Source organism: Rhinolophus hipposideros (genome assembly GCF_964194185.1).
Source record: "Rhinolophus hipposideros genome assembly, chromosome: 6".
NCBI classification, from domain to species: Eukaryota; Metazoa; Chordata; class Mammalia; order Chiroptera; family Rhinolophidae; genus Rhinolophus; species Rhinolophus hipposideros.
The window spans coordinates 87,938,635-87,966,432 of NC_138052.1; the positions used below are offsets into that span (position 1 = coordinate 87,938,635).

At 40.0% G+C, this 27,798-nt stretch overlaps 1 protein-coding gene across 1 annotated transcript in view; it reads left to right on the forward strand.

The window, feature by feature from the left end:
* Positions 1 to 27,798, forward strand: part of SGPP2 (sphingosine-1-phosphate phosphatase 2) — a 76,889-nt gene that overhangs the window by 43,573 nt on the left and 5,518 nt on the right. The window contains exon 4 of the mRNA XM_081050791.1: positions 2,502 to 2,591. Within this exon, the coding sequence (XP_080906917.1) occupies positions 2,502 to 2,591 (90 nt within the window). The remainder of the gene's footprint in view (positions 1 to 2,501; positions 2,592 to 27,798) is intronic.

Genomic DNA, 27,798 nt, shown 5'->3' on the forward strand with positions numbered 1-27,798 from the left:
GCTTCTGAATTTTCTTTTAGAACTGCGTTGAGGGGCTTTGAGGTTTATGACAATAAAGACTGTGGGGAGCTGTCAATGACCATTTCTTCCTAAGTCAAGTGACCATATAATTTAGCATCCCAATCAGTTTGTGCCTGAGGATGAAAATGGACACCGTGCTCATGACACCAGCGTGACACGAACTGTCCAGGAACCGAAGTGTGTGGTCTCCCCCATCAGGAAGCAGTTTCACCTTCAGCCAGCTGACTAGACAACACTGGAATCGGTGTTCTCATTTTGTTTGCAAGAGACATGGGGAGTTTATGGTCCTCCAGGCTGCGATGATGCCACCAAGTCCCCAGGCTAGGCTCCCCAGGGCCTGAGGCAAAAGAGTCTGTGCCCCAAACTATTCCCCAAGGATGCCTCTTCCTCTGGCTGGGGCTCAACCGCTAGAAATAATGGTTCCACGTTTTCTAGAAAACTGTCTAAATGACAGAAGGTTAATAAATGTTGAAAATAGAATTTCACTTAATGAATATCTGCTTAGATGCCAGTTATAGTCAGACTTTTTAAAAGTTACTATTGTTTTGCCTGTCTTAGAACTCTTGCTCTAGGTTTGTGTTTGATTTCATACGTCATACCTTCGCCCTGTTGAAAAATTGAGATTTCCTTAAGTCTAGCAGTCTTGTTTGTAAATGACAGTATTGTTTCGCCCTGCCCCTTTTCCCTAGAAACCCAGGGACGTTCCGAATTCCAGGTTGTGCAGAAGTAGGGGAGTCAGCCTGTTATGGCTGGAAGAGGACAGGCTTAGTGTTGGGTCTTGGCTCTCCCTGGTCACCTAGGGTTAGACCTTAGTTTCCTAAATAGGAAAGCGACAGGTATAAGGAATATCTCCAACTAGGTATAATCTTGTGTTGTAACTTACTTACGTGTCATGCCAGGATCAAAACATGTCTGAGCACCCCAGTACTGTTGGAATTAATTTCATGCAGACTTCTGAGCTATGTTGTGCCCAGTGTCATTTGCACTGGAGGGAAGTAGTGGGGCCCCAGCATCAGCCCCCAGCAGGCTGCTCTCAGCAACAGAGAGGTCTGTAAACATGCTGATGTTACTTTGGGGGAAAAACAGCACGTAGAGGCTGACTGAAGGAAAAGAGCCAACACTGCCACTTACGCACTCATTATAAGGCCACCTGGGCCTTCTTAAACAATTCTTTTCAGCTCCCATGATGCAATAGTTTTCATAAAGCCTTCTTTCATGAAGCCTTCTGTTGTGGTCTTCTTTCTTATTTAATTTTTAATGATCAATATACTTAGCTATTTGGGGTACTGTTCATAAATAGCTCTATGTATGGATTTGTTTATATAAATATGTGTTGAGCCTCATGCCCAAACTCTAATTTCAGAATGCATTAACTCATTGATTTTTAACACTCTTTTGATTAAAACATGACACCCAATGAATAACAAATATTAAGAAAAAACCGACAGCCATGTGTTATAGTGCTCACATGTTACATTGGAGAGAATATGCTACTTGGTTTCGGAAGATGTGGCTTCTGGTTCTGACTCTGTCAGTTGCCGGCTCTGTGACATTGCCGAGTCATTTTGCCTCTCTCGGCCCTGGATAAGGTCATGAGGATCTAATGTGATGATTGCTGGGAAAGTGTCCTTGTGCTAAAGTTCAATGCTAATGTGACTTATTATCATGGTTAGGGTTTCCTCATTTGTAGAATGTGGCTAAATTATAGAACCTACCTCAGAGTCCTGTACAAAGATTAAATGAGATAGTGACTATAAAGTGCTTTGCATAAGATAGGCCGTTTCCTATCAGCTTTATTCTTATCACCATAGAAGACCACAGACATTAGTCCTTGAAGTACGTGGATTACATCATCACGTCTAGTTTATAAGCAGAATATCCGTATTTTCTTTCTATGATTCGGTATTAGCCAAATTCTTCTGGCTGTTGTTCCACCAGCAAATGTTGAGATTTAATAAAGTCTGGACTTCAGCCTTGACATCTGTGTATAAATACGCTTGTTCTTAGCTTAGGCCCATGGTCCCTGGACTTCCTCAGGAAACCAGCTGTGGCCAAGTTTTATCAGCACAGCACATGATGAAGTAGACGGTTGGACTTCCAGGTTATAGCACTGTCCATCTCCCTTGCCCCTTGCTCAAGTGTACACTTCCTAATTTTTAATCTAAGAATGGGTAGAAATAAACAATTACTCCACTGAAAGCGTCAGCACAATGTAGCTATAGATGTGAGTCTTGAAGCCACGTTCTACTCTAGCTTACATTGTGACACCCCCTCCCAGAACTAGACTCCTAGGCCTCTTGCCCTGTCTTTCCTCAGTTTTCCCATTTTACAAATGTTTCAGCTCATCAGAATGCTGATGCAGGGCATGCGAGGTGGAGACTAGCAGTCACTGGACCAGGAATCCTGTTTCCTTCTATGGCGTCGGATGGTGTATGTCTGAGCGTGACCCAGTGTCCTTGTTTTCTCTCCTCCCCGTGCAGTATCCCTTTGTTTTGGGGCTGGTGCTGGCCGTGGTGTTTTCCACGTTGGTGTGTCTCAGCAGGCTGTACACTGGGATGCACACGGTCCTGGTAAGACTTTGGGTTTGGGTCTTGGGGTGATTGTCTGCACAGCATTGTAGCGGGTGTGTCGATTTGTTCTTCACACAGGATTTTCATAAAGCTACTTGCATATATAAACATATTTCCCATCAGGCCAGGGAGTGAACGAATTATTATTTTATGTCACACGCATAATGATAATAATCATAACAAGTCATTAAGATGATACTAAGGAGATGGAACTGGGCTAAACCCTCATGACTTTCAACATTGGCTAGAATGGTGACAGAAGTTGGGTCATTTATTTTCATGTTGGTTTACTAATAATAAAGCCAGCCGTGTAAGAGAAACATCCAGGGTCAAGGGTGTGAGTGACTGGACACAGTTCCACTCTTAGGCCCTCACAGAGATGGGCCTGAATTTCAAGGGTCTCAGCTGCTCTTGCTGAGTAAGGGTCCCACCAAGTCAGAAGGGCCCAGAATCATGGGCTCACTTTCCTCCATACTGTTCTGGAGGAGGTGGGGGTATAGAGAGACACACATCTGCGTTTAAAGATCTGTCCATCCTTTTACCATATTAGGAGTTTTTTCCAGGGCTGCCGCGCTCAGCACAATTATAATAAAATTACCTAGAATTCTGTGTGCCAGCCAGCTGCCTTGAAGTTACAGAGCCTAAGGCTGGCCACGGTTCATCACAGGCATTGATTATCGTCATAATTGGTACAAGAAAGATACCGTTAAAAAGGAATAGGCCCTTGCTAATTATGTTCCTCTCCGCAGGAAGCTCAACAATTGCATTAGCAAAGGACCCTTGAAGAAATGGCCACCCTTGATTGGCCCTCTTGTTTCTACCTGGTGCCTTAGTGTTGGTTATCCTGGGAAAGGTGGCGGGGTGGGGCTGGAAGGGCAGAAGCAGCAGAGGTGAACAGTTTGAGGGGGAGAGTTTGTCAAAATGAGCAGAGGCACAGAACTGGGAGGAAGTCAGTCCAGAGAAAGGGTGTTGCACTAGATCTGAGAGTAACATCCTGCTTTCTTCTTGAAAACACAAATCCTGACTCAAAACTCAAAGGAGATCGACTGGAGTCAGGGTATGACTGGAGTCAAGTGAGGTACAAAATGGAAAGGGCGCCAGACACCTTAGGAATCAAGATAAATCATTTTAATGCAACATTTTCAAAAACTAAAACTAATGCAAAAATATATCCACATTTTAAATAAAGACCAGCTCTGAGCCTGCATAGCCCAGCCTCTTTGCCCAACTCTCATCTTGGACCTACTCTCAGATCTTACAAATATTACCGGAGCAATTAGGGGCCAAGTTTACTATTCTACCTATCAAGGCATGTCCCTGCTGTCCCCATCCCATTGCACAGTGTCTCTAGTGGCTTCTTAGACAAGAGCAGGGAAGGGGAGGAAGGCCTTCTCAATTTACTACACTGCTGCTTTACATTATAAAGAGGTTCTCTCCAAATACGGCCACAGATTTAAATATGGAGCGAAGCAGAACTTGGGTGTTGTGGTATTTCTTTTATCTGGGGCTACTTTTTAATTTCCATAGGTTTTAATAAAAAATGATCTTGGGAATCAGGTTAAAATTAAAATCAAAGTAAACACAAGGATATGGAACTGCAGACATGAATAGAGGACACAGAAAACCCACCTCAATAAAAATACAGCGACATGTCTCTTTTCTTTTTAAAGTGGGTTATAGGCATGGCGAACCAGATATTTGTGGGGAAGATCATTTAGGCCTCTCATTCAGATGCAGGGGAGCCACTCTTTTTGGAGCAGCTGACCTAGGAGTAACCAGAGCAAGGAGTGGTAGCAACTATTCCTCCCAGCCCCTCCCTCTTGCTCCACCGTCGCCACCTGGGGCTTCTTTCACACACGATTTTATTTCATAAAGATCTTAGACCCTGACTCAGGTCCAATCCTCAGTCAGGACCAGAGGTGTGGCCCAGGGTATGATGGTACCTAATTTTTAATAGCAGAAGGGAACAGTTGGCTTTAATAGTAGGATAGAGTTAAATTGTGGCTTGGTAGTCTTGTTTGTTCAGCAGCAACTTAATAAGCTCCTGCCGGGTGCCAGGCTTGGAGCTAAATCTGGGAGATACTGAGGTAAACAAAAGCTACCTCACCCTCCTGAGTCTTCGAGTCTGTTGATGGAGACAGATGTATAAGGTCTGATTACTGGATATGGCAAGCATTATAATTAGCGTGGAACAGCTGGATTAGGCCAACTAAGGTGGCGTGCCTCTCCCCTGGAGTCCTTACAATCTCCTGAGACTGCCATGCACTAACAGTTCTCAACCTTGGCTGCATATTCAAATCCCATGGAAAGCTTTTAAAGAAATATCTGGGGATATTTGGACATCCCTGTTCATAAGTAGCAGCATTATTCCCTATAGCCAAAAGGTGGAAGCAACCCACGTGTCCATTGACATTGAATTGAATGGATAAACAACATGTGGTACATATGTACAATGAAATATTATTCAGCCTTAAAAAAGAAGGAAATTCTGACACATGCTACAACACGGATGAACCTTAAAGACATTATGTTAACTGAACTAAACCAGTCACAAAAAGACAAATATTATATGATTTCAATATATGAGGTCCTTAGAGTAGCTAAATTCTTAGAGACAGAAAGGAGAATGATGGTTGCCCAGGATGGAGGGGAGGGGGGAGTGGGGTCTTGTTCTTTAATGGGTACAATTTGGGAAGATGCATAAGTTCTGGAGATTGACAGTGGTGATGGTTGCACAAAAATGTGAGTGTACTTAATGCCAGTCATTCAGGTGACTGCCTGTTTTATGTAAAGGGGTCTCTGTTCATAAAGAGGAAGAGCAATTCATGAGGCGTTTATCTCGCCCATTAAAACATCACTCCTGGGATTTTTTCTGGTCAAGATGGCAGAGTAGGTAAATGGTGTGATCACGTTTTCTCAGGACCACATCAATTACAACTAAACTACAGAACAACTATCATTCAGAATTGCCTGAAGTCTAGCTGAATCGAAGCCCTGCAAATACGGACATATAGAAGAAGCCACCTCAAGACTGGTAGGAATGGCAGAGGCATGGAACCCACAGTGGCCCCACACCTGTATATGACTATTAAAAATCAGGAAGGATATCTCAGTTGCAGAGGTACTCCCAGTAGGAGCAAGGGGTCCCAGCCCCATTGCAGGCTCCCCGGGCGGGGTTCCAGTGCCAGGGAGAGATGTCTCTATAACTTGTGGTTGTGAAAATCAATGGAGATTGTGGCTGAGTGAGATGAGGGCGGCTGGAGTCCCAGGCACTCCTCTTAAAGGGATCGTGCACAGATTTACTTGCTGATGGACGCACCCACTGTGAGCTCCAGCACTGGGGCAGCAGCTAGAAAGCCTCCACAGACCAAATTGCCAAACTTCAGGGTAATGGCTAGAGGGGTAGCTTTGTGCTTGAGGGAGGAGCCGGTGGGAGCCATTGTTTCTTTGTTGAGCCCTCCCCTTCCCCACATGAAGACACAGGCAGATGCCATAGCTGAGTCTCCACCATACTGGCTGTCACCTTTCATCTGCCCTGCTCTAGTGATTCCTTGAGACCCTGCCTCACCCAACTTTGGGGCACACCCAAGCTGCTTCCAGGGGCTTTTCTGTACAAACAACCTGTCTTAGCTCATGCTGCAGACTTTCATAAAAACTCTCAAAGGCTCACCCACACAAGGGACACACCTGGAGCACCAGGCTCTGGTGACCAGAGGGACTGCAACACTGGGTCTCACAAGACACCTACTATGTAAGGCCACTCTACTAAGACCAGGAGGCATAGCAGCCTACATAGAAACAAATACAGAGAGGCAGCCAAAATGGGGAGAGAAATATGTTCCAAATAAAAGAAACAGAACAAAACTCCAGAAAAAGAACTAAACAAAATGGAGAAAAGCAATCTACCCGACACACATAGTTCCAAACACCGGTTATAAAGATGCTCAATGATCTCAGAGAACTTCAACAAAGAGATAGGAAACATAAAAAGGAACCAGTCAGAAGTAAAGAATACAATAACTGAAATGAAGAATATATTAGAGAGAATCAACAGTAGATTAGATGAAGCAGAAGATCAAATCAGCAATTTGGAAGAGAAGGTAGCAGAAAACACCCAATCAGAACAGCAAAATGAAAAAAGAATCCAAAAAAATGAGGATAGTTTAAGGGACCTGTGGCACAACATCAAGCATACCAACATTTGCATCATTGGGGTACCAGTGGAAGAGAGAGAGCAAAGAATTGAAAACCTATTTGAAGAAATAATGACAGAAAACTTCCTAACCTGATGAAGGAAAGAGATATATAAGTCCAGGAAGCATAGAGAGTCCTAAACAGGATGAACCCAAAAAGGCCCACATCAAGACACATCATCATTAAAATGCCAAAGGTTAAAGACAAAGAAGGAATCTTAAAAGCAGCAAGAAAAAAACAGTTAGTTACCTGCAAGGGAGCTCCCATAATATTGTCTGTTGATTTCTCAAGGGAAATTTTGCCAGGCCAGAAGGGATTGCCATGAAATATTTAAAGTGATGTAAAGCAAGGACCTACACCCAAGATTACTGTATCCAGCGAAGCTATCATTTAGAATCGTAAGACAGATAAAGAGCTTCCCAGACAAGAAAAAGCTAAAGGAGTTAATCAACAAACCAGTATTACAAGAAATGTTAAAAGGACTTCTTTAAGAAGAAGATAAAAAATATGAGTAGTAAAATGGCAATAGGTACATATCTATCAACATTCACTTTAAATGTAAATGGATTAAATGCTCCAATCAAAAGATAGGGTGGCTGAATGGATAAGACAACAAAACCCTTACATATGCTGCCTACAAGAGACTCACTTCAGATCGGAAGGCACACACAGACTGAAAGTAAAGAGATGGAAAAGATGTTTCATGAAAATGGAAACAAACAAAAAAGCTGGTGTAGCAATTCTTATACCAGACAAAATAGACTTTAAAACAAAGGCTATAAGAAGAGACAAAGAAGGGCCCAGTAATCCCAAGTCTGGGTATTTATCCAAAGAAACCCAAAACATCCTTTGAGGGATGAATGCATCCATATATTCATTGCAGCGTTGTTTCCAATGGCCGAGACATGGAGGCAGCCTGGCTGTCCATCAATAGAAGAATGGATAAAGAGGAGGTGGTACATATATACAATGAAATATTGCTCAGCCATGGAAGGGAATGGGTTCTTGCCATCTGCAACGGCATGGATGGACCTGGAAGTTATTGTCCTGAGTAGAGTATGTCAGACAGAGAAAGATAGATGTAGTGTGATTTCACTTATATGTGGAATATAAGAACAAAATTAACAAACAAAACAGAAACACACCAATAGATACAGAGAACATTTTGATGGCTGCCAGATGGGAGGGGAGTTGGGGGTGAGTGAAAAATCATATAAATCGGTTGTTACAAAGTAGTCATGGGGATGTAGGGTATAGCATGAGGAATATAGTCAATAATATTGTAATTATGTATGGTGTCAAATGGGTACTAGATTTATCGGGGTAATAGATGGGAGGGGGGTTGGGGGCAAAGTGAAAAAGGTGAAGGGATTAAGAAGTACAAACTGGTAGTTACAAAATAGTCATGGGGATGTAAGTAAAGTAAAAGTAAAGCATAGAGAGTATAGTCAATAATATGGTAATAACTATATATAGTTCCAGGTGAGTACTAACTAGACTAGTCAGGGGTATCATTTCTTAAATTATGCAAATGTCTGACCATGTACTGTACACCTGAAATCAACATAAAATAATATTTAATATCAAAAAAGTATAAAAATAATAATAAAATAAAATAAATATGTTTAACTTAAAAAAAAAAGAAATCAGTCCTTGTCAGAGGTGAATGGATTGCTGTGATGTCACGTTCCAGCTGATCCCTGGTCAGGCCCCAGTGAAGCATGGAGAGTCATTAAACCTGCATGTGCTGTCACCATCCTGCCAAACCAGCCCTGACGCTGCCTCTATCTACCAAGACGCCCAAATAAGAAACTTGGGCATCCCCCTAGTTCCTCCCTTCCCACACCCCATCAGCCAGGTAGTCACCAAGCCAAATTAATTCTGACTCTTCAAGATGTCTTAAAGCTGTTCTCACACCACTGCCAGGATATTAGTTCCCAATCTGATTATGCTGTTCCATGCATGCAGAAGTTTTTCCATCTCCGGGTGAATGTGAATGATGACACAGATAGTCCCAACTGTAAATGGCATCCATTTGGGGACACTAGGGGGATCGACTGTTGAGAGAAGTCAGCATGTTTATGGCAAAGCATGGAAATAAACACTGGACCTGATGACATTCTTGAGCTGCTGAATGTACCATACCTGGGGCCACCCTTCCTCTAGGCTCGCTATTCCAGATGAAAAATTCTGTATTTCTCAAGCTGATTTTTATTGAAGTCTTACATTTCCCATAGTGAAAATCATCCTAACCAAGCAATGTTTTAGTGTATAATTTCATGTTCTCTTGGTTTAAACGCTAAACCAATTACAACCAGCTGAAGACAATACAGGAGGTTGCGGGGAAAGAAAGGGTAGAAGGGAAGGACTGGGTAGCTCCTAGAATCCAACACAGATGGAATCCAACAACTAAGCCTCAGGAAGGGCCAAACCGAGTGATTGAGTATCTTCCTCTCCCTTTAGAGTGTGCCACTGTGCACAGAACCCAGCTGCCACCAACTTCTCTCTCAGATCAAAACCATAACTTCCAGAGATGAAAGTTAGATTCAACGAGGCAGTACCCTTGGACCAGTGAGCCTTGGCAGGGGGACAGGACCAGGGAGCAGAAAATGGGACCTTGAAAGCCACTCCTGTGGACTACAAAGGCATTGCCTAGAGATCAGGGACGAGGAAGACGACCCAATGAATTCACCACTATTGAAAATGCCCCCAATTCAAGTGGTTACCAACTGCAAGAGTCAGGACTCCTTGAAAACAAATAACAAGAACCAACTCAAACTTGTTTAAGCTTAAAAGGACATTTATTGGGTTTCGTAATCACAGTATAGGAAGGGCAGAGGTGCAGGTGGCCATTGGGAGAGTGGGACCCCAGTTTTACATCTTCATTGGAAGTCTCCCCTATTCGTTCCCAACCTTCTTTCCACGTGGTAGATCCATGCTTTTGAGTTGCCTTCTCTCTGAGACTAGACCCAGAGACTTCTGGGCTTAAATTCTTTCTGTTGCACTCCTGAAAGGATTCCAGTGGGGAGAATTTCAAGAAAGGAGCCTGTGATCCAATCACAGTCCTCGGCACCCGTTGGACAGCATTTGCTGCAGGAATTGGCTCATAATCCAGGTCAGGCCAATTACATACCTTTCTCGAAATTCTCCCCACTGGAATCCTTTCAGGAGCGGGGGCTGTGATTGGCAGCCAGGGTTATGGTTAGTGTTTGCATTGGTATGTGGGAGGGGCAGGGTAGTTCTCCAAAATAAAATGGGTCTGTCACCAGAAGGAGAGTGCAGACAAAGCCCCAGTGATAGCCTTTCTACATTGGCATCATTGCATTTTTCTACTCTTTCAAAGATTCAAAAACTGGATATTATTAATATACTTGTGTTTGTGGGGAGAGGAGGACTAGAGCAAACAAGAGGGCTGATCATATTGTATTTGTGATGCCCCAAATAAATCAATCTCCACAGTCCTTTGACTGTAAATCTATCATCTCTAATATATTATCAGTAAAGTTAGCCAGAATTGTTGTTAGATTAGTGAATAGTTGTTCCATTGTTTTGAACTTGAATTAGCTGAAATGCTGCTCTATTATGTGTTTCCTAAATTGTTTGATCTGTGGAACTATGTAGATATTAGGTCTTATTTGCTTATTCGTTTATTTTTTTCCCCTAAGTATTCTTTAGTTTTGGTTTGAGTTGGAGAATGTTGAAAAGACTTCTCAAATATTAAATTATCTGCAGACCATACAAAATTGTGTTCTGGCTTTGGACTAGAGCATTTTTGGTGTGTTTTTTTCAAGTCAAGTTCTTTGAAACTACTTAAAAAAAACCCTTATTTCAAACTGCCTTCCTTAATATGGAGAAGAAAGCTAATTGTAGTATAAATTACACCCTACCAAGCCTGACTTTCTGTCATACCCTGTTGGATGAGTTAGTTACTGAGATAAAAAGGGAATTTGGTTGTGTATCAGTCACCACAGTTTGATGCCTATGTTTTCTCTTTACCTTGGAGACAAATATTTCTACCCTTTTATAAAAATACAGAATTATTTCTGGTATCAAAAGTAGTTAAGTACTCATGGTAAAACATTTGTCTTGTTTTTAAAGTTTGGTTTTTTTAAAGCAAAACCAGTCAATGTTAGTTAATCACTGTAGGAGAGGTTCAGACAGCCATTTGTTAGGGTAATGTAAAGGGAAACTGAAGGCATGGCATTGCATGTGGCTGTATTAGTTGAATCAAAATTAGGGTTTAGCACAATTTCCAGCAAGAACTGCTCAGGTTATGTATTCCTAACAACAAACATAAGTAAATTGATTGTTTATCTCCTTTCCCAACACTATCCAAAAAGTTACAGCTGGGCATGGTTTTCTATCTGTTCTGTAAGTGTCGGGTGAATAGGTTACTGGGACTGCTCATTCTAGGAGGGGGAGCTGGACTGAACCTGGAGTGCAGCCCACTGAAGGTGTACAAACACAGAAGTTGGTCAAAGCATCGGAGTCCTGCAAAGATCAGAGGTACCTACAGGGCACTGAGCCAAAATCTAAAGGGCTAATAAGCAGGCATGGATTGGTACTGGGCCAGTTTGCCGCAGACCAGAAGCTACTTAAATCCTTCCTGCTATCATAGAACCTAGTTGGCCTTGATCATTCTGTGGCCTGGGGCCCCAGAAGCTGTTCCAGTATGGCATTTTGTCAGACCTGAGAGAGTGTGACAATTAACTGACAATTAGCCTGACCAGGAAGGAGGGCAGGGAACTCTCTGAGACTAATGGCTGAGCAGCCAAGCCAAACAGACCCGGCCTGCAGCTACGGAGATGGTCCCCTGAGGCTGAGTCAACAGGCGAGGTAACTCTGAGGAAGCAGGTAGTTTATTTACCTCAGTGAGAAGTTCTGCTTCTATCCCACATGGTGAAGGGGGAGCTCAGGTAAATTCTTAAAGCCTAAGTTGCACTGAGAATGCATCCACTTTCCCAAATAAATAAAAAAGCACCCACATTGAGAGATAGAGCAGAGATTTGAGATCTGGCAGTGTTGTGGGTTGTGTTTGCGTTCTGGGTGAGTCCTAGTTACTGGTAAAATAAGAACAACGGGGACTTGTTAAACCTTCCATAGAAGCCAGTCTCCATAGACAGAGCGTGCCAAAAAATGTATACACATTTTAAGAAAGGAAAAAATTGTACTAATTGTAATACTCAATATATACTGATAACAAAAGATGAATACAAGTCACATTTGACTTCTGCAATTACAAGAGGTGCTCAAAGTGGTTACCTTCAGATCCAGACACTTCTGATTACAGCAAACTGCTGCTTGAGCATAGATAATATCTCTTAAAATGTGTATACTTTTTTTTTTGTGGCACCCGCGGTGTTTCTTTCTGTTATTAGGTACTTGCTTTGTGAACTATGTAGTGTGTTACATTTTCATTGAACGGTGTTGTCTTTCTATAAGCATATAATCATATGCCTCTCTTAATGGAGAAAGGACTGTCTTCACAATTTGTGAAATCAACTTTTATGAAATGAATCAGACCTTCCCACTTATTTACTCAATTTTTTAAAAAAGATTCTTCAGCCCCTTGGGAAAATAGAAACACACATTTCTGCCATAATGCTCACCATTGCTATGACATATTGTGAGAAATATTGGTGTCCATTTGCACGATTGTCATTGCAACTCTAAGTTATTGCTAATAGTGGAACGAAAGGAAAAAGAGGTGACATGATTGGCTGTGGTTCCTCAGCTAATGACGGGGGCCAGCTGACTATGTCCATCGTGCTTTGGGTTTCGTTTTCACGTTGTCATCTAGTTTCTTCTAAGCATACTATGGAAAACTCTGCTTAGGATAATTTTCTCCAAGTGGGCCTCCTCGAGGAAACGATATAACATTTTACCGAAAGAAAAGACAAGAGTGTGAATTTCATGACATTTGTTTAATGTTAAATACAAATATTTCTATTTCAGTAGAGAAAAGGACACTTGAGAGATTTTCATTCAAAGTCCCTAAGTCATCGTGCATGTTAATGTGTAAATATCACTTTATTAGAAGTAAGAACCATCTGTGATAAAGGTATGTGGTTGGTTATATTCATGTCTCTCTGTCCCATTAGATCATGAGTCCCTGGAGGCTAAGAATCTTCTTTCTTCACTTTTGTATCCTCCCCTCAATTTCCAGCAGAGATCCTGACATAAGTGCACAGTAAATGTTGAGTAGATTGTAATGGATATCATCTGTTATCTGTTCATAACTCAGATTTTCCTCTTTTATTTCTTTGTACTTTATTGAGTCAGATTTGACAAGATTCCTCCATTAGTCTGAATATTGCATTCATCATAGGAAACCAGGCCAGATCATGCATCTGATATTTTTTAAGCATTATTTTGTTTTGCCTGAAAAAATAAACTTTAATTTGTGAAAAATTTGATAGAAAGTGTCATGCAGCAGTAAATATATGCAAGCTTGGATGCTCCATTGTGAGCTTCTAGAAATCCTAGAGTTGAAAGTGGCAGGTGTCTCAATGTGTAAGAAGGGACCATGGAGCAGTGGTCAGAGCACGAAGCTTGGGATTCTCTGAGAGAATCTCTCCTAGCTCTTAGGAGAGACAGAAGAATAGCTGGAGACATGCTGCTTCAATGCTTTGCAGATTTCATTTAATAAATGGGATGATGGTGTAGCCAGGAGGGGAGAAGAAGGTTCTACAGTTCCTAATGAACTTGAGAATTTCATAAATAGAGGATCTGGTATCTGGTTCTTGGATATAGGTGTGCAAGTGTGTGTGTGTGTGTGTGTGTGTGTGTGTGTGTGTGTGTGTGTGTGTGTGTGTATTCCATGCCGTTGAGTTGGCTTCAGCTCCATGAATGAGTGACATCCACAATGTCCTCACAGCCCTGCTCAGCTCCTGTAGACTCACGCCTATGGCTTCTTTGATGGAGTCAGTCAATCTCATATTTGGTCTTCCTCTTTTCCTGCTGCTTTCTATTTTTCCCAGTATCAATATCTTCTTCAAAGAACCCTGCCTTTTCATGATGTGCATGATGGAGGACAGCTTTAGTTCTGTCGTTTTTGCCTCCAGGTTTGGTTTGCTCTAGGAGGTAAGTAAGCACTCCCAAGTAATCACCGCCCAGGTTACTGTAAATACAGCATTACCAGTACCCCAGAATGCCTCTCACGCCCCCTACTCTGTGTCTCCCCCAGGGTACACACTTCCCAGATCTCTGGCACCATATCTTAGTTGAACTTGATATGGAACATAAACAGAATTATACAGTATACATTCTCTTGTGTTGGGTTTCTTTTACTTACTATTTTGTGGTATTCACACATTGTTGAATGTAGTTTAGATTCATTTTTATCCTTGTATAGTATTGTATGACCATTTCACACTTTATTTATCCCTTCTATTAATGACAGATATTTGGATTGTTTCTAGTTTGAGGCTTTCATAAATGATGCTATTCTGAACTGTCTTTCATGTGCCTTTTTGAGTAAATATTTTTACTGTTGAGTATGAATATAGAAATAGAATTGCTGGGTCGTGAGGTATGTTCAGCTTTAAGGATAGGCTGTCGTATTTCTGAAGAATTATACCAATTTCCATTCCTACCAGTAGTATAAGAGATTTCCAGTTCTCCATATCTTTGCCACCCCTTGCTAATGTCAGTCATTTTCATTTTAGCCTTTCCGGTGGGTGTGTAGCAATTATCTCGTTATGCTTTTATTTTGATTTCTCTGATGAATATTGACATTCAGCCTCTTTTCATGTTTGTTAGCCATTTCGATAAACCCTTGTGGGGTGCCTGTTTGTCTTTTACCATTTTTATTGGATTGCTTGCCTTTTCTTTATTGATTTATTGGTAAGTCACTGTCATATATATATCTGTGGCTTGCTGTTTTACTCTATCGGTGGTATCTTTAGGTGAACAGAAGTTCTTAATTTTCACGTAGTCCAGTTATCCATCTTTACCTATGTTTCCAATTTTTTTGTGTTCTGCTTAAGATATTTTTGCCTACCACAAGGTCATGAAGATATTTATGTTTGAGAAGTTTTTATTATTTTGCTTTTCTTGTTTAGATCACAGTATACTTGGAATTGATTGTGACTCATTTTGTTCTGTAGGAGTATACAATCTACTCAGCACCATTTATTAAAAGGATTGTCGTCTTTTCATTTACTGAGAAGCATCAGCTTTGTCATAAATCAAGTGACTATTTATTCTCTATATATATATGATTATCTCTATATGATTTATAGCTCATATATAGAAATACAATTGATTTTTGTATATTGACATATCCAGTGATCTTGCTAAATTCAATTATTTAGCAAGATCCAGTGATCTTGCTAAATTCAATTATTAATTCCATTCATAGCTTGTATATTCTTTGGAATTTTTTGCTTAATACAATCAAGTAATTGGTGAATAATGCCAGGTTTACTTCTTCCTCCCCAATATTTATTTCTTTTGTTTGTCTTATCACATGGGCTTGGATCTCCACTATGATACTAAATAGAAAGGTGATGTAGTCATCCTTGTGACTAAACTCAGTGAGAAAGTGCTTTATATTTCATACTTAAGTATAATGTGAGCGTTAGGCTTTTTTGTTGGTACCATTTATCAGTGTAAGAAAGTTTCATTTTATTCCTGATTTCTATGAGTTTTTAAAATCATAAATAGTAGTGACTTTTAGCAAATGATTTTTGCATTTATTGAGATCATCATATGATTTTTCTTTATTTTGTTAATGTTATAATTTACACTGATTGATTTTTGATTATTAAACCAACTTTGCATTTCTGGAATAAACTCAAGTTGGTCATTGTATATTATATATATTTTTTTATAGCACTGAATTCACTTTCTCCTAACATGATTTTTATGGACTTTTATATCTATATTCGTGGGAGAGGTTGGTGTATGATATTTCTTTCTTGCGGGTTTTGGTATCAGGTTATGCTTGCCTTTTCTTTATTGATTTATTGATAAGTCACTATCACATATATATATGTGATTTGGGAACAGTTTTCCTCTTTTTCTATCCTTTAAAAAAATGTGTATAAAGTCATGTTTTTTTTTTCCTTAAATATTTGGAAGAATTCATCAGTAACCCAATTAGACCTGAAATATTAATTTTGGGGAAAAAGGCTTTCGAGTATATATTTCATGTATACATATGAGACAGTCCAAATTTTGTTTACTTCTTTATCAGTGTAAGTTGTGTTTTTCTAGGAGTTTGTCCATTTTATCTCAATTGTCAAATTAATTGTCATAGTATTGTTTATAGTAGTCTCTTATTATCTTTATAGGATATGTAACAGTGTCTCTTTTCATTCCTGATTCCATATCCTTTGTTGATCAGTTTTATAGGGGTTTATCAATTTTGGTAGTCCTTTTCAAAGAACCAACTTTTGGTTTTGTTAATTTTCTCTGTTGTATATGTATTGATTTTCTTGTTTTTCTTTTCATACTTCTTTCAGAATTACTGTGCTCTTATCTTTCTAACCTATTTGAAGTAGATTTTTAATCTCTGATTTATAGCCCTCTTCTTTTCCAGTGTATCATTTACGGTTCTACATTTTCCTCTAAAAATATGTTTCGTTGTATCCTGCAAGAATTAATAAGTTGTTTTTCATTGTCATTCAGTTGAAAATATTCTCTAGTTTTTCTTGTGAGTTGATTAGAAGCATATTACTTAAGTTTCCAAATATTGGAGAATTTTCTAATTATTGTTTTAAAAGTTATTTCCAGCCTAATAATCCTATAGAGAAGATATTCTACAGGATTTCTATTTCATGAAATTTGCTTTATTTCCCCACAGATGGTTAACTTTTGTAAATGATCCATTTATTTTGTGTAATTGTTGGTGTTTTATATGTCTGGTCATTTTTTAAAATTGTACTTTTTAATTTTCTATATCTTTATTGATTTTTTTTTCTGACTTCCTCTATGAATTGCTGAGAGAGGCATATAAAAATCTCCCACAATGATTGTGGATTTGTCTATTTCTCTTTTTAGTTTTGTCAATTTTTCCTTCACATATTTTAAAATACTTTGTTACGTTTTTTGGCACATACAGGTTTTAAGCTGTCACCTCTTTGGCAGATTTACCATTTTAGCATTATGAAATGTCTTTCTTTGTCTTTAGTTATGTTTCTTGCCTTAAAGCTACTTTGTCTAATATTAATATAGCAACACCAGCTTTTAGTTAGCATTTGCAAAGCATTTTTCCAGTCTTTTACTTTTGACTTTTCTGTATCCTTATATTTGCATTGTTTCTTATAAGCAGTATATAGCTGGGTTTTGTTTTTTCATGTAGTCTGACAATTTTACTTTTTAGTTAGTGTATTTAGCCTATTACCACATAATGTAATCTGATATATGTGGGTTTAAATCTACCATATTGCTTTTTGTTAACTTTTCCTCACCTGTTCATCTTTATCTCTTTTTTGCCTTTTTTGTGTTATTAATCAAATATTTTAACGCTACCATTTTGCCTCCTCTGTTAGCTTGTTATAAAGTCTTTACAAATAGTAGTTACCCAAGGGATTACAACACGCATCTTTGACTTATAAGAGTCAAAGGCAAGTTAGTACCTTTATCACTTCCTGAGAAGTGTGGGTTATTAAATGAAATTTAATTCCACATACAGTTAAAGCCTACAAGAACTTATTTGTATCATTTTATACTTAGTATACATTTAGGTTCATCCACATATTTATCCTCTCTGTTGTCCCTCATTCCTTCCTACAGTTCTGTCTTCCATCTGGCATCTCATTTCTTCTGCCTACATTATCTAGTGTTTTTTTTAAGCATGGCTCTGCTGGTAACGAATTCTCTCAGTTTTTGTTTTTCTGGAAATGTCTTTATTTCACTCTCATTTTTGAAGGATATTTTTGCTAAGTATAGAATTCTCTGTGTCATTTCCTACAGGGCCCCTGGACTGGGTGCTTGCCATTTCCACGTGCCCACAGTGTGCAGTAAATCAGTGTAGTCAGCTGGGTCATACTGGCTGTGGATTTCCAGATCTTATGCCTGCCAAGCAAGGATGACTATTTTTGAAGTTATGGATAATCCACTAGTATAAGCTTTTTGGAGGGTATTTTGTAGAATGTATTAAGATCTCAAGTGTTTGTTAGGGGCCTTCTAGGCCTCTAAGCCCATTTCTAGAAGTTTGTCTTAAAGCATATAATTGCAGAAGCATGAAAGTAAAAATAATAATAGCAAACCTTTATAAAGCACCTATGATCTACTAGGCACCATTTTAAGTGCTTTGCATGTATTGATTACCTCATGAGGTAGTTAATTGCAACCCCAAGAGGGAGGTACTATTATTATCCCAATTTCAAGATGAGGCTTAGAGAGGTTCAGTAACCTAACCAAGCATATGTAGTTGGTAAGAGATTGAACTGAGATTTAAAACAAAGCAGTTGACTTCAGAATCCTTGCTTTCAATTACCGTTCTATACTTATCCTCCAGGATGTTCATTAATGCATTTAATAGCAACCAATGAGAATATACTACATGTCCATCAATCAGATCTTGTTAGTAAAGTGGATGTTATATAGCTGTGAAAATACTCTATAGTTCAGTAATCATAAAAAGACATGTATGACATTGTCAATGAAAAAAAGCGGGATATAAAACAGCTTATACAGTCCGGTGCTATTCACTATAAAATTGTGTGGGGTTGGTTATAGACGGAGGCCTCTGAGATGCATTTTTAATAGTGAGGCTGACTTGTTTTTGATAGAAACAGTAATGCTACTTTTGTTTACTGGACAGAGAATATATCTTATTCTTCCTCTAGCTTAGTATATTTCTTGGTGTGTAAAGCTAACTGAAAATAAAAGCACACGATGGCTTCTGAATGAACAAATATTGGAGCTCTATTATTATTTACATGAGGACTTCCTAGAAAAAGAGGAAGAGAAGAACATCTCTGACTGGGTACTTCCATTTCTTGTGATTTCCTCCTTTGCACTGTTTCTTTTTTCTTTTTTTAAACAACAACACAACGTGGATTTTGGCAATAAAACAAAGATGGGTTTCAAAGAGCTTATGTCTCTTGTCCTTTCATTATTTGGGAATCGATTTTAAAATTTGCAAACCATTGACTTGGAAAATTCTTAGCTGCTATAACCCATCTAATTGAAAAGGGAACCAAATTCTCAACAGAATTAATATCCCTTCTTTGTGGTGCTGTTTCAAGAGGAGAAATTCATCTTGAAGTGTTTAAGGAGCTGAGCTGGGCCGCGTTGCCTGTGGAGAGAAATAGCAGTATCTAGCTAGCCACAAAGGGCAGATGGACTGTTTATCTCTCAGCCATAAAACTGCCTGGGACTTGGTCTCATTACCACAGTATGTCCTGTTAGTGGTCTGATGACACTGACTAGGGAGGAGCACAGATGTAGAGGACTAAAGTAGTTGCCTTGCGTCTTATTCTCTGAAAACCAGCTAAAGATCTAGAACTTAATTTTAATCTCAGAACACTACTGAGGTCTGTGTTTATGTTATCTCTGTAGGAATGTTCCTTAACAACATGCTCACTTGGGAATGGAAGTAAACACTTCATGTATCAGATTTTTAAATGCACAACAGGACTTCCTGTACGTGCTGTACTTTATGTGACATCTCCATAAAATCATTTCATGTGCATAGGTCTACGGCAGTTTGGTTTCCATATGACACCCCTGAACACTCACCATGTTTGTGAAAACAAAGGGTCACCCAAGGACCACAGTCTCGTGCCTCATTGTATCTTAGATCTCATTTCTCCACTTTAATAAAGGTACATGGCTTTCCCTTCTTCTCACTTGACACACACTTGATGACCAGGAAGTGGCACTCTGACAACTGAAGTTGTCAAGCCTCATCAAAGACATTGGATGGCCAACTTTGACATCACTAGAACAGTCTGCAAAGCAAGACTGATATTTTTTAAATGTCCAGTAATCTCCAGTGCCAAGTTTGCTCCAAAGGCTGCAAAGTATTCCCTCAGGGCGTTCTGGTTTTATACAGGGAGCCACAACTCAGAAGCAGGGACAAAGGGCTGAGACAGATTGACTTTTACCCTCAGTACGAGCATCCATGTAACCAGGTCTACAAAGAATTTTCAGATCTTTCTCTTATACCTCTTTGCGCACAAGTGTTTCTATATCGGAATATCTCTTTCAAAAATTGTGCTACCATTTTCAAGTATGGTACTCTTATAATTCAGACATTTTTACTCTCTCACATGTGTTTCAAAAAAGCCCTCTGAAAGCTCAGACCCGCCTTGTTTAGCGTAAGGAGCCCATGCTGCCCTCTGCGACTTAGCGAGGTGAGAGTCTTGGACATTCACAGTAGGGTCCCCATAGCCTCAGCATTACCTGGGGGCTTGTTAGAAATACAGACTGTCAGGCCCCACCCGGACCTACTGGATCAGAACCTGCATTTTAACAAGCTTCCCAGAGGATTCTAAAGGAAGATACAGTTTGAAAGGCGTTGAAACTGTCTACACTCACATCCCACCCAGCAAACATGGGGCCAAGGCCAACTAAATTTCAACCTGCATCGGCTTGTTCAACAATTACATCACATTCAACATGACTTTCTTCGGTTCTCTTGTTGCTCAGAGGCCCCTCTGCCCACCCAGATTTGAGAAAAATTGCTTCAATATTTGACAGTGTCTTTTGTGTCTTCTAGCAGATTGCCCTTCCCTGTACTTGTCATTCTTGCAAGCTGCTTAGCAATTGTCAAAGAGGATGTTATAACCTGCCTGGAAGCTTGTTTGAGCTAATGTCATAATCCTGTTGACCTGCCAAGCCCTGTGATTCATTATAGCTAAACCTGTTCATATTTATGCCAATTATGGGTGGGGAAGTTTTGTCTGTTTCATGAAGATCTACTGTTTGGACTTGTTAGATTCTGTGAAGCCAAGACAATCTAGTGATTATTTCCTAAATAATGCTGTCTATGGAATAAAGTTTAGAAATATATAGTATATCTAAATATCTTTCTAGTTAATATTATAAAAGCATGCGGTAATACCTTAGTATGTCATCACGTTAGGAAACATAATACATGTCTTATTGACTTTTCGTTTGTAGCACACTAGAGCCATTTGAGAGAATACACAAAAGAAAACAAGATAAAAATTATAATTATTGTTGGATGAAATATGCATATCTAATCACCCAAGAGAGTCACATGAATAAACATTGAAATAATTACCTACTTGCTAGAGTACCATCTTTAAATGGCAAAATCATAACTTTTGCCCAAATATAAAATGAATAGGAGTCAAAGATTTTATTCGACTCATTCATTAGTGAAGGAACCAGTAAGATGTAAAGAATGAAGTATTTAGACAATTTAGTAAAGAAATATTACATTAAAATCGCTGAGTTATTATATATACAAAACTGGTTACTGTCCCACAGAACAACAAACCGTAACCATTGGTGTTCTCATTTCAACTGAATAGAAATTATTCACATTCCTACCAAACAAAAATCGACCAGGTGTCACTTCACTAAGTCTGAGACCTTTGATCAATAGTAAACAGTGAATTAAACAAAGTACTTTCCCTCCTATAATCCTTGGGTGGCTTTTGTCCCATAGGACATTGAAATATTTTTTTGCCTATATCCAAGCTTTATATAATTGAACAAACTTACAGAAAACCTATTTTTGTCAAAAATGTTAATCTATTTTTTTTTTAATTTTTTGTTGGGGAATATTGGGGAACAGTGTGTTTCTCCAGGGCCCATCTGCTCCAAGTCGTTGTCCTTCAGTCTCGTTGTGGAGGGCACAGCTCAGCTCCAAGTCCAGTTGCCATTTTTAATCTTTAGTTGTAGGGGGCGCCGCCCACCATCCCGTGCAGGAATTGAACCGGGAATTGAACCTGCAACCTTGTTGTTAAGATCTTGCTCTCTAACTAACTGAGCCATCCAGCCGCCCCTCAACCTAATTTTTAATGAAGGTTTCTGTGTGTTGAGTTTCCAAGCGGGCATCTATTCTCAAAATGCAGAAGGTGAAAGCTGGCATGCTTTTTTTCTCCCTCATATTGTTGTGACTGAGCTTCAGTGAGTTTTCAAAAAGTCTTTTTTTCGAAGTCTTCTCTTTATAACCGTGGATTTCCATACCTAGTCCTAGATTTGTGCTCAGATATCCGAGGTGGCTCAGAGAACAGTCATGACACAGAAAGATGGGCATCCGTCACAGAGTGCCCAGTCAGAGCTATGAATACCAGGAGATCCTCCTGCAGTGCTCACACCACATGGCAGGGTAAATCTGCTTCCTGCTTTTCACTGACCCCTCTGGATGTTGGTGGGTTTCAATAGGAAATTAATATTTTTGAACTTATGCATTCCCTCTTCCCTATACATACGCAAATTACATGACATGTAGGTTTCTCTCTGTAATCGTTTATATTCATATTCATGAACAGTGTTGCTTCCCTCTTGCCATTTGTCTTCCATTGAATCTCATCTGCATGATTTTCAAATTGAATTAATTGTGAGCTAGCATGGACAAGAGTAAGTTTTCTGAGTATGTTAGCTAGGCAGCATTGATCGATCACTGAAAATTATTTTGTAGAACAATTGTAGGGTTTTTGTTTTATGGGAGTTTTTGTTGATGATGTTTTGGTTTGTTTTAATGTCAGGGTCTGCTCACATCCAGAGCGTTCACTGCATCTGCAAAGAAGTGGGTCTTGGCTTTTACTCTGCCCCTGGCTTCAGCTCCTTCTGTGAAGGCAGCCAAGGGCAGAGAAGGCCCTTCACATTCTCAGCAGGGGACCGAGCAGAGGGGAAGATGCCAGAATCATAGAGTTTTCGGCACAAATAGTTCCAAGATCTGAATGCATTCCTTCCTAACAATTGAATGAATGGGTTTGTTCTGGCCCCTTCTTTCTAGTTAGCTAATCTTGTGTTGTGTTGATCTGCTCAAAAGCATTCTTTGGTGAAGATGTCTGGTGATAGAATGTAAATTTGTCGCTGTACACTGCATATGGGAATGTGACGTAGGGTCAGAATCCACAAATGCTGGGAGTTCTCAGGGTTTGGACCTGCTGTTGAAATATCTAGACATGTTTACCTAAAAGAAGGGTGTTTTTGTTTGACTAAGAATAAAAGCACTATTTTATGTGTTTATATAAGCATTCACGAAAATTTGTTCTGATGCTTGGGGTAGCTCTGATAGCATTCTTTTCTACACACTTTAGATAGCCTGTCATTATTATTGTTTTCCGTAATGAGATATAATAAATCTCAAGCTTCCATCTGAATGCTAAGTTTTATAGCTGGAAATGATAATAGATGCACAAATCAAAGGGATTTAGACCTTTCTGCATTTTAACTTTGTAATTTTGTGCAATGATTTTTTCCCCCCAAATAATGCAAAAGACTTCATTTGAACCGTGGACAGTAAATTCAGTGAAAGTCGATTATGTTTCAAACAATGTGATTTGTGGGTGGTGCTAGCAACAGACCTGCTGTCCTTTTGTTTTAAATGGTATTTACATCATGGAGGAATATGTTCATTATATGGATTCCTGGGGGCATTTCATTTTTTTGACATGATATGAACATTTAGACGCATTAGTTATTTCTATTTTCATCGAGTTTGAAACAATTCAGATTTTAACTCCTGATTTCTTGTCCTTGATTACATTTTGTTATAAAAATAATAGGCGTGGACTGTAGAAAATTTAGAAAATAGTGCAACGTATGGAGAAGATCATCATGTGTAGTAACCAAACAGAAAGAAACTGCAACATTTTAGTTTCTTTCCTTCTGATAGCTTATCCATGCATGCAAATATATACTATATAAAATAAGGATCATCCTATCTGTGGAGTTTGTATTCTGCGTGACATATCTCACTTACGGTTGGTTATTTTGAAATTAAAAATAAAAAAAGAGAATGCAGAAATGCATCTTTTCAAATGGAAAATGTCCACACTATATTATTAAATAAGAAAACAGCGTGTGTTTTTATCTCAGTTTTGGTGTACTGTGCCAGACACATAAGCTGGCAGTTCCAAAGAAATCACCTCCTGGTTTCAAATTTGCCAAAATCGAAACAGCAGATCCAATTCCAAGATGGAGATTTGGTGAGTTTTTATAGTTTCTGTGAATTTAGTAGCTTGAAAAAAAATTAATGTAAAAAGTTGTTCTCAAATGTTCAAGCACTGCAGTTCTTATTTATAGAAGCTGTCTGGAATAGGTTTGTTGTTAGAAACTTGGAGGCCCAAGTAGAAGGCTCATTTAGCAATGGTTCAAGTATTTTCCTTACAAAAGTACCTAAAATGTCTTTGCTACAATATCACCTTTTATGGCTGAAAATTCAACTATGTGTGTAGAAGGAAAGAAACTCTACACCAGCAACCATGTTGCCTAAAATTACTTTCACCTCAAAGACTGGGGCTGTGAACGAAAATAGTCTAGTCTCCTGATGCATTGCAGATGAACAGAATCCGTTTATAAAGAATATTCCAACAGATGTCTGGGAATATGGTAACTGCAATTACAAAGGAAGACCGAAGGAAGGCAGGAAGGCAAACTTTCTTTTATGAATGGAACACGGGGTATTAAATATTATGGACATTCAGGATAAGAGAAAGGCATTGAATTCTCTCACTCACTATGACTGAACGTCTGCTGCATATTAGGCATTATGCGAGCTGCTTAGAGGAATAATGAAACCATGCAGAGAACTCGTCCTTACTGATCGGAGTTTTATAATCAACTCGGGAAAAGCATGTGAACACGTAAACCTGGTCACAAAGGCAACCTAAGGAAAGAGCCTTCTGAGTGCCACTAAGCAAGTGCCTTCATGTTCAGTTCAGGGAAAGTTGATTTCCAACTGTGGTGCTACATGGAGATGCTTTTGAGTTGAGCCTTAGGTGAACTGATAAGATCTTAATAGGTGAAGTGCGCTGTACATAAAAGGAATGCAGAACCATGGTGATAAAATTGTACCAGGCATGTTTGGGGGAAAGCAAGTAGACCTACTTGACTGGAGTGGAAAGTTCAAATCGGGAAGTAGTGAGAGAAAACCCTGGAACAATAGCTTAATTAAGCTCATAACATGCAGGACTCTGGCTTTCTATCCACAGGCTGGTGTTTCTCAGAGTTTTCTCTTTGGATTTGCTACATCCGCATTTCCTTGGGGTGTTAAAAAGCAGACTTCTGGGCCACATTTCAGCTCAGAATCGGAGGGTAGCTGCCTGGAACCTGCATTTTCAAATCTTCCTGGGTGATTCCAGTACACCTGAAATTTGGGGAACACTTGCTATTGAAACAGCCATCAGGAATGCAGTCAGTGGATGCTTTGGGGCAGGAGAATGGCAGGCAAGAAAGAGATGAAATGAAGGTTCGAACTCTGAAGGCAGGAGCGGGAGCTTGTGAATGATGGAGCGAGGGGTCTGTGGCATGCCTTGACTGGCCGATATGGGTGGTAAGAGGAAGAGGAAGGAGCTGTCAGATATCACCATGAGGACTCTGAGCTTCCGTGATCAGGGAGCCTGGGGTGCCATCAACAGAAATTCCTGTAATATATGAATTTCCCTGAGCACCTGGAGGATCTCCCTGCACCTCTAGCCCTCTGCAAAACCGTGTTTTACCCCCACCCCTCACAGAAGCGCCCCCGTACAATATTTCTGGAGTTTTCCCAGGGAGTCTCACCCCTAGGGCCCCTGTTGCTCTGTCTGATGACCTGGTATCAGGACAGCTGTGCTGGGTCCCTCCCTCTCTGCCCAGGCTGTGACCGCAGGCACCTTGGTCTTGCCCATGGCCCTGCAGGCCCAGCAGCGCCCTGACATTGGAGTAGCTGCCCCCAGATGGTCTAGGAGATGCCGCTGTCACTCTGAGAACTGCAGTCCCTGCCCAGCATCGGCGCCCTTTCCTGCTGGTCTGCATGTCACCAGCATCTCTGTGGCTGTTCTGCCACAGAGGCAAAGCAGGTCCGTGCCCATGGCTGTGGTTCAAGGGCCATATTGAACGATACAGGTTCTCTGCCTTTGTCCTATCAGGTGGTGTCAGAAAGTGCCCACGTGGGGCACTGTGGCCTCGGGTACGAGAAAGAATGGATTCTTCCCTTTGGAGAGCCCACTGCCAGAGGGGTTTCAACGCAACATGCTCTAGCTCTGTGTTTTCTGGACTGAGGCAAAATGACTCTTTCATCCTCTCTGACTTTCATAGGAGTCAGAGGTGAAGTCCAGGGGGGCTGCAAGGAGACAATCTGAGTGGCAGGATCTTCTTTCCCGGCTGGGAGAGGAGAGGCTTTTGGGGGTGTTGAGCTTATTGTGCCTGGCTCTCTTCCTTCCCTTGAAATGTGTGTTCCTTTAAAGCACTCATGCAAGATGCCCTCAGTCCTCAGCCCCTGCAGAGGACATTGCGAGGTTCACCCGGGATCCCCACTTCATATGGGAATTGAAAGGCAGATCCTGTTTGGAGAAGAAAAGACTGAATTTTGTTTTACCCAAATTGTTTGAAGAGGCAATATGTTTACATGACATAAAATTCAAAAAGCACACAAGGGTACTGTGTATTCACATAAAAGTGTATCTATACGTTCTCCCACCTTTTTTAAATGGAAGTGGTAACGTTGCTATACATACTGTTCTGCACCCTTTAAAAAGAGGTTTTTAAAATTCTACGTCAGAGCCTCCATATCCTTCTTCCAGTGGCAGAATACTCCATTGTGTGACCACCCATGGGTAGATTTACCTGCTCCCTTTAGGTGGAAACTGGCGGGTTTCCAGTCTCTTGCCATTGCAAACAAACGACAATGGACAACTTGTAAATGCCTCATTTCAGATGTGGGCAGGTGTATCTTTATGGTCCAGTCCCAGAGTGAGACTGTGGGGCAGAGATTAAATGAACATGTGATTTTTAAAAATACTGCCAAGTTTCTCCCCATCAGCATCGTGCCATTTTGCATTCGTATGATTAATGGACTGAGTGCCTTTTTACTCATCCTGTTTCATCAACAGAATGTTGTCAAACTTCTAGATTGTTGCTAATGCTGATAGGTAAGGGGTACATTCTCAGCACAGTGTGTGGGGGAGGAGTGGGCGTGGTGGGGGACAGGACACGTTGGAACCTTTCAGCATCCAGTGCACTGCTTTACACACAGCAGTAGACGCTCAGTGGCAAAACAAAGAGCCCACCAGCTTTCACATTTTTGTTTTAAAATGTAATTTTTAAATTTATTTTTTTAAATTAACAGTAAAATTGACTGTTTGGGGTATATAGTTCTGTGGATTTTAACACCCCCACAGTATTGAACAGTTCCATCACCCCAAAAAAACTCCCTCATGCTATCCCTTTGTAGTCACACACTGCCCCTACCTCTAGACCCTGGCAACCACTGATCCAGTCTCTATGTCACTATAGTTATATCTTTTGGAGAATTTCATATAAACAGACTCATACAGCATGTAGCTCTTAGAGACTGGCTTTTGCACTCAGCATAATTTCCCGGAGATTTCATCCAAGCTGTGGCGTGTGTCGGTAGTTGGTTGCTTTTATTACTGAGAAATCGTCCATTGTCTGCTTGTAGCAGAGTTGGTTTACCCATCCACCCACTCAATGACGTGTGGTTGCTTCAAGTTTTTGGTGATTTTTAGTAGAACTGCTATAAACATTCATGTACTGATTTTTATGTGAACATAAGTTTTAGTGTGCCCTCAGTATAGTTTAATTTTCACTTCTTACTATGAGACAATTTAGGTACGTTTTCATATGTTTAAGAGGCATTCATATTTCCTTTTCTATAAACTGCTCATTTCCTTTACTCATTATTATTTTTGGTTATTGGTAATTTTTATTTTAGATAAGCTGTGTTGAGGGGCTGACGAGACATCTGGATGAAAATATCTAGCACTCTGTTAGAAAATATGGGACGGAAGTTTGAGAGAGAAACACCTAAACACATAGATTTGACTAATACTGATAGAGAATGTAGAAGTGAAGCCATAGACCTACAGAAACTCTTCAAGAGGGAAAATGAGCAAGGACAGAATCTGTGGAAATG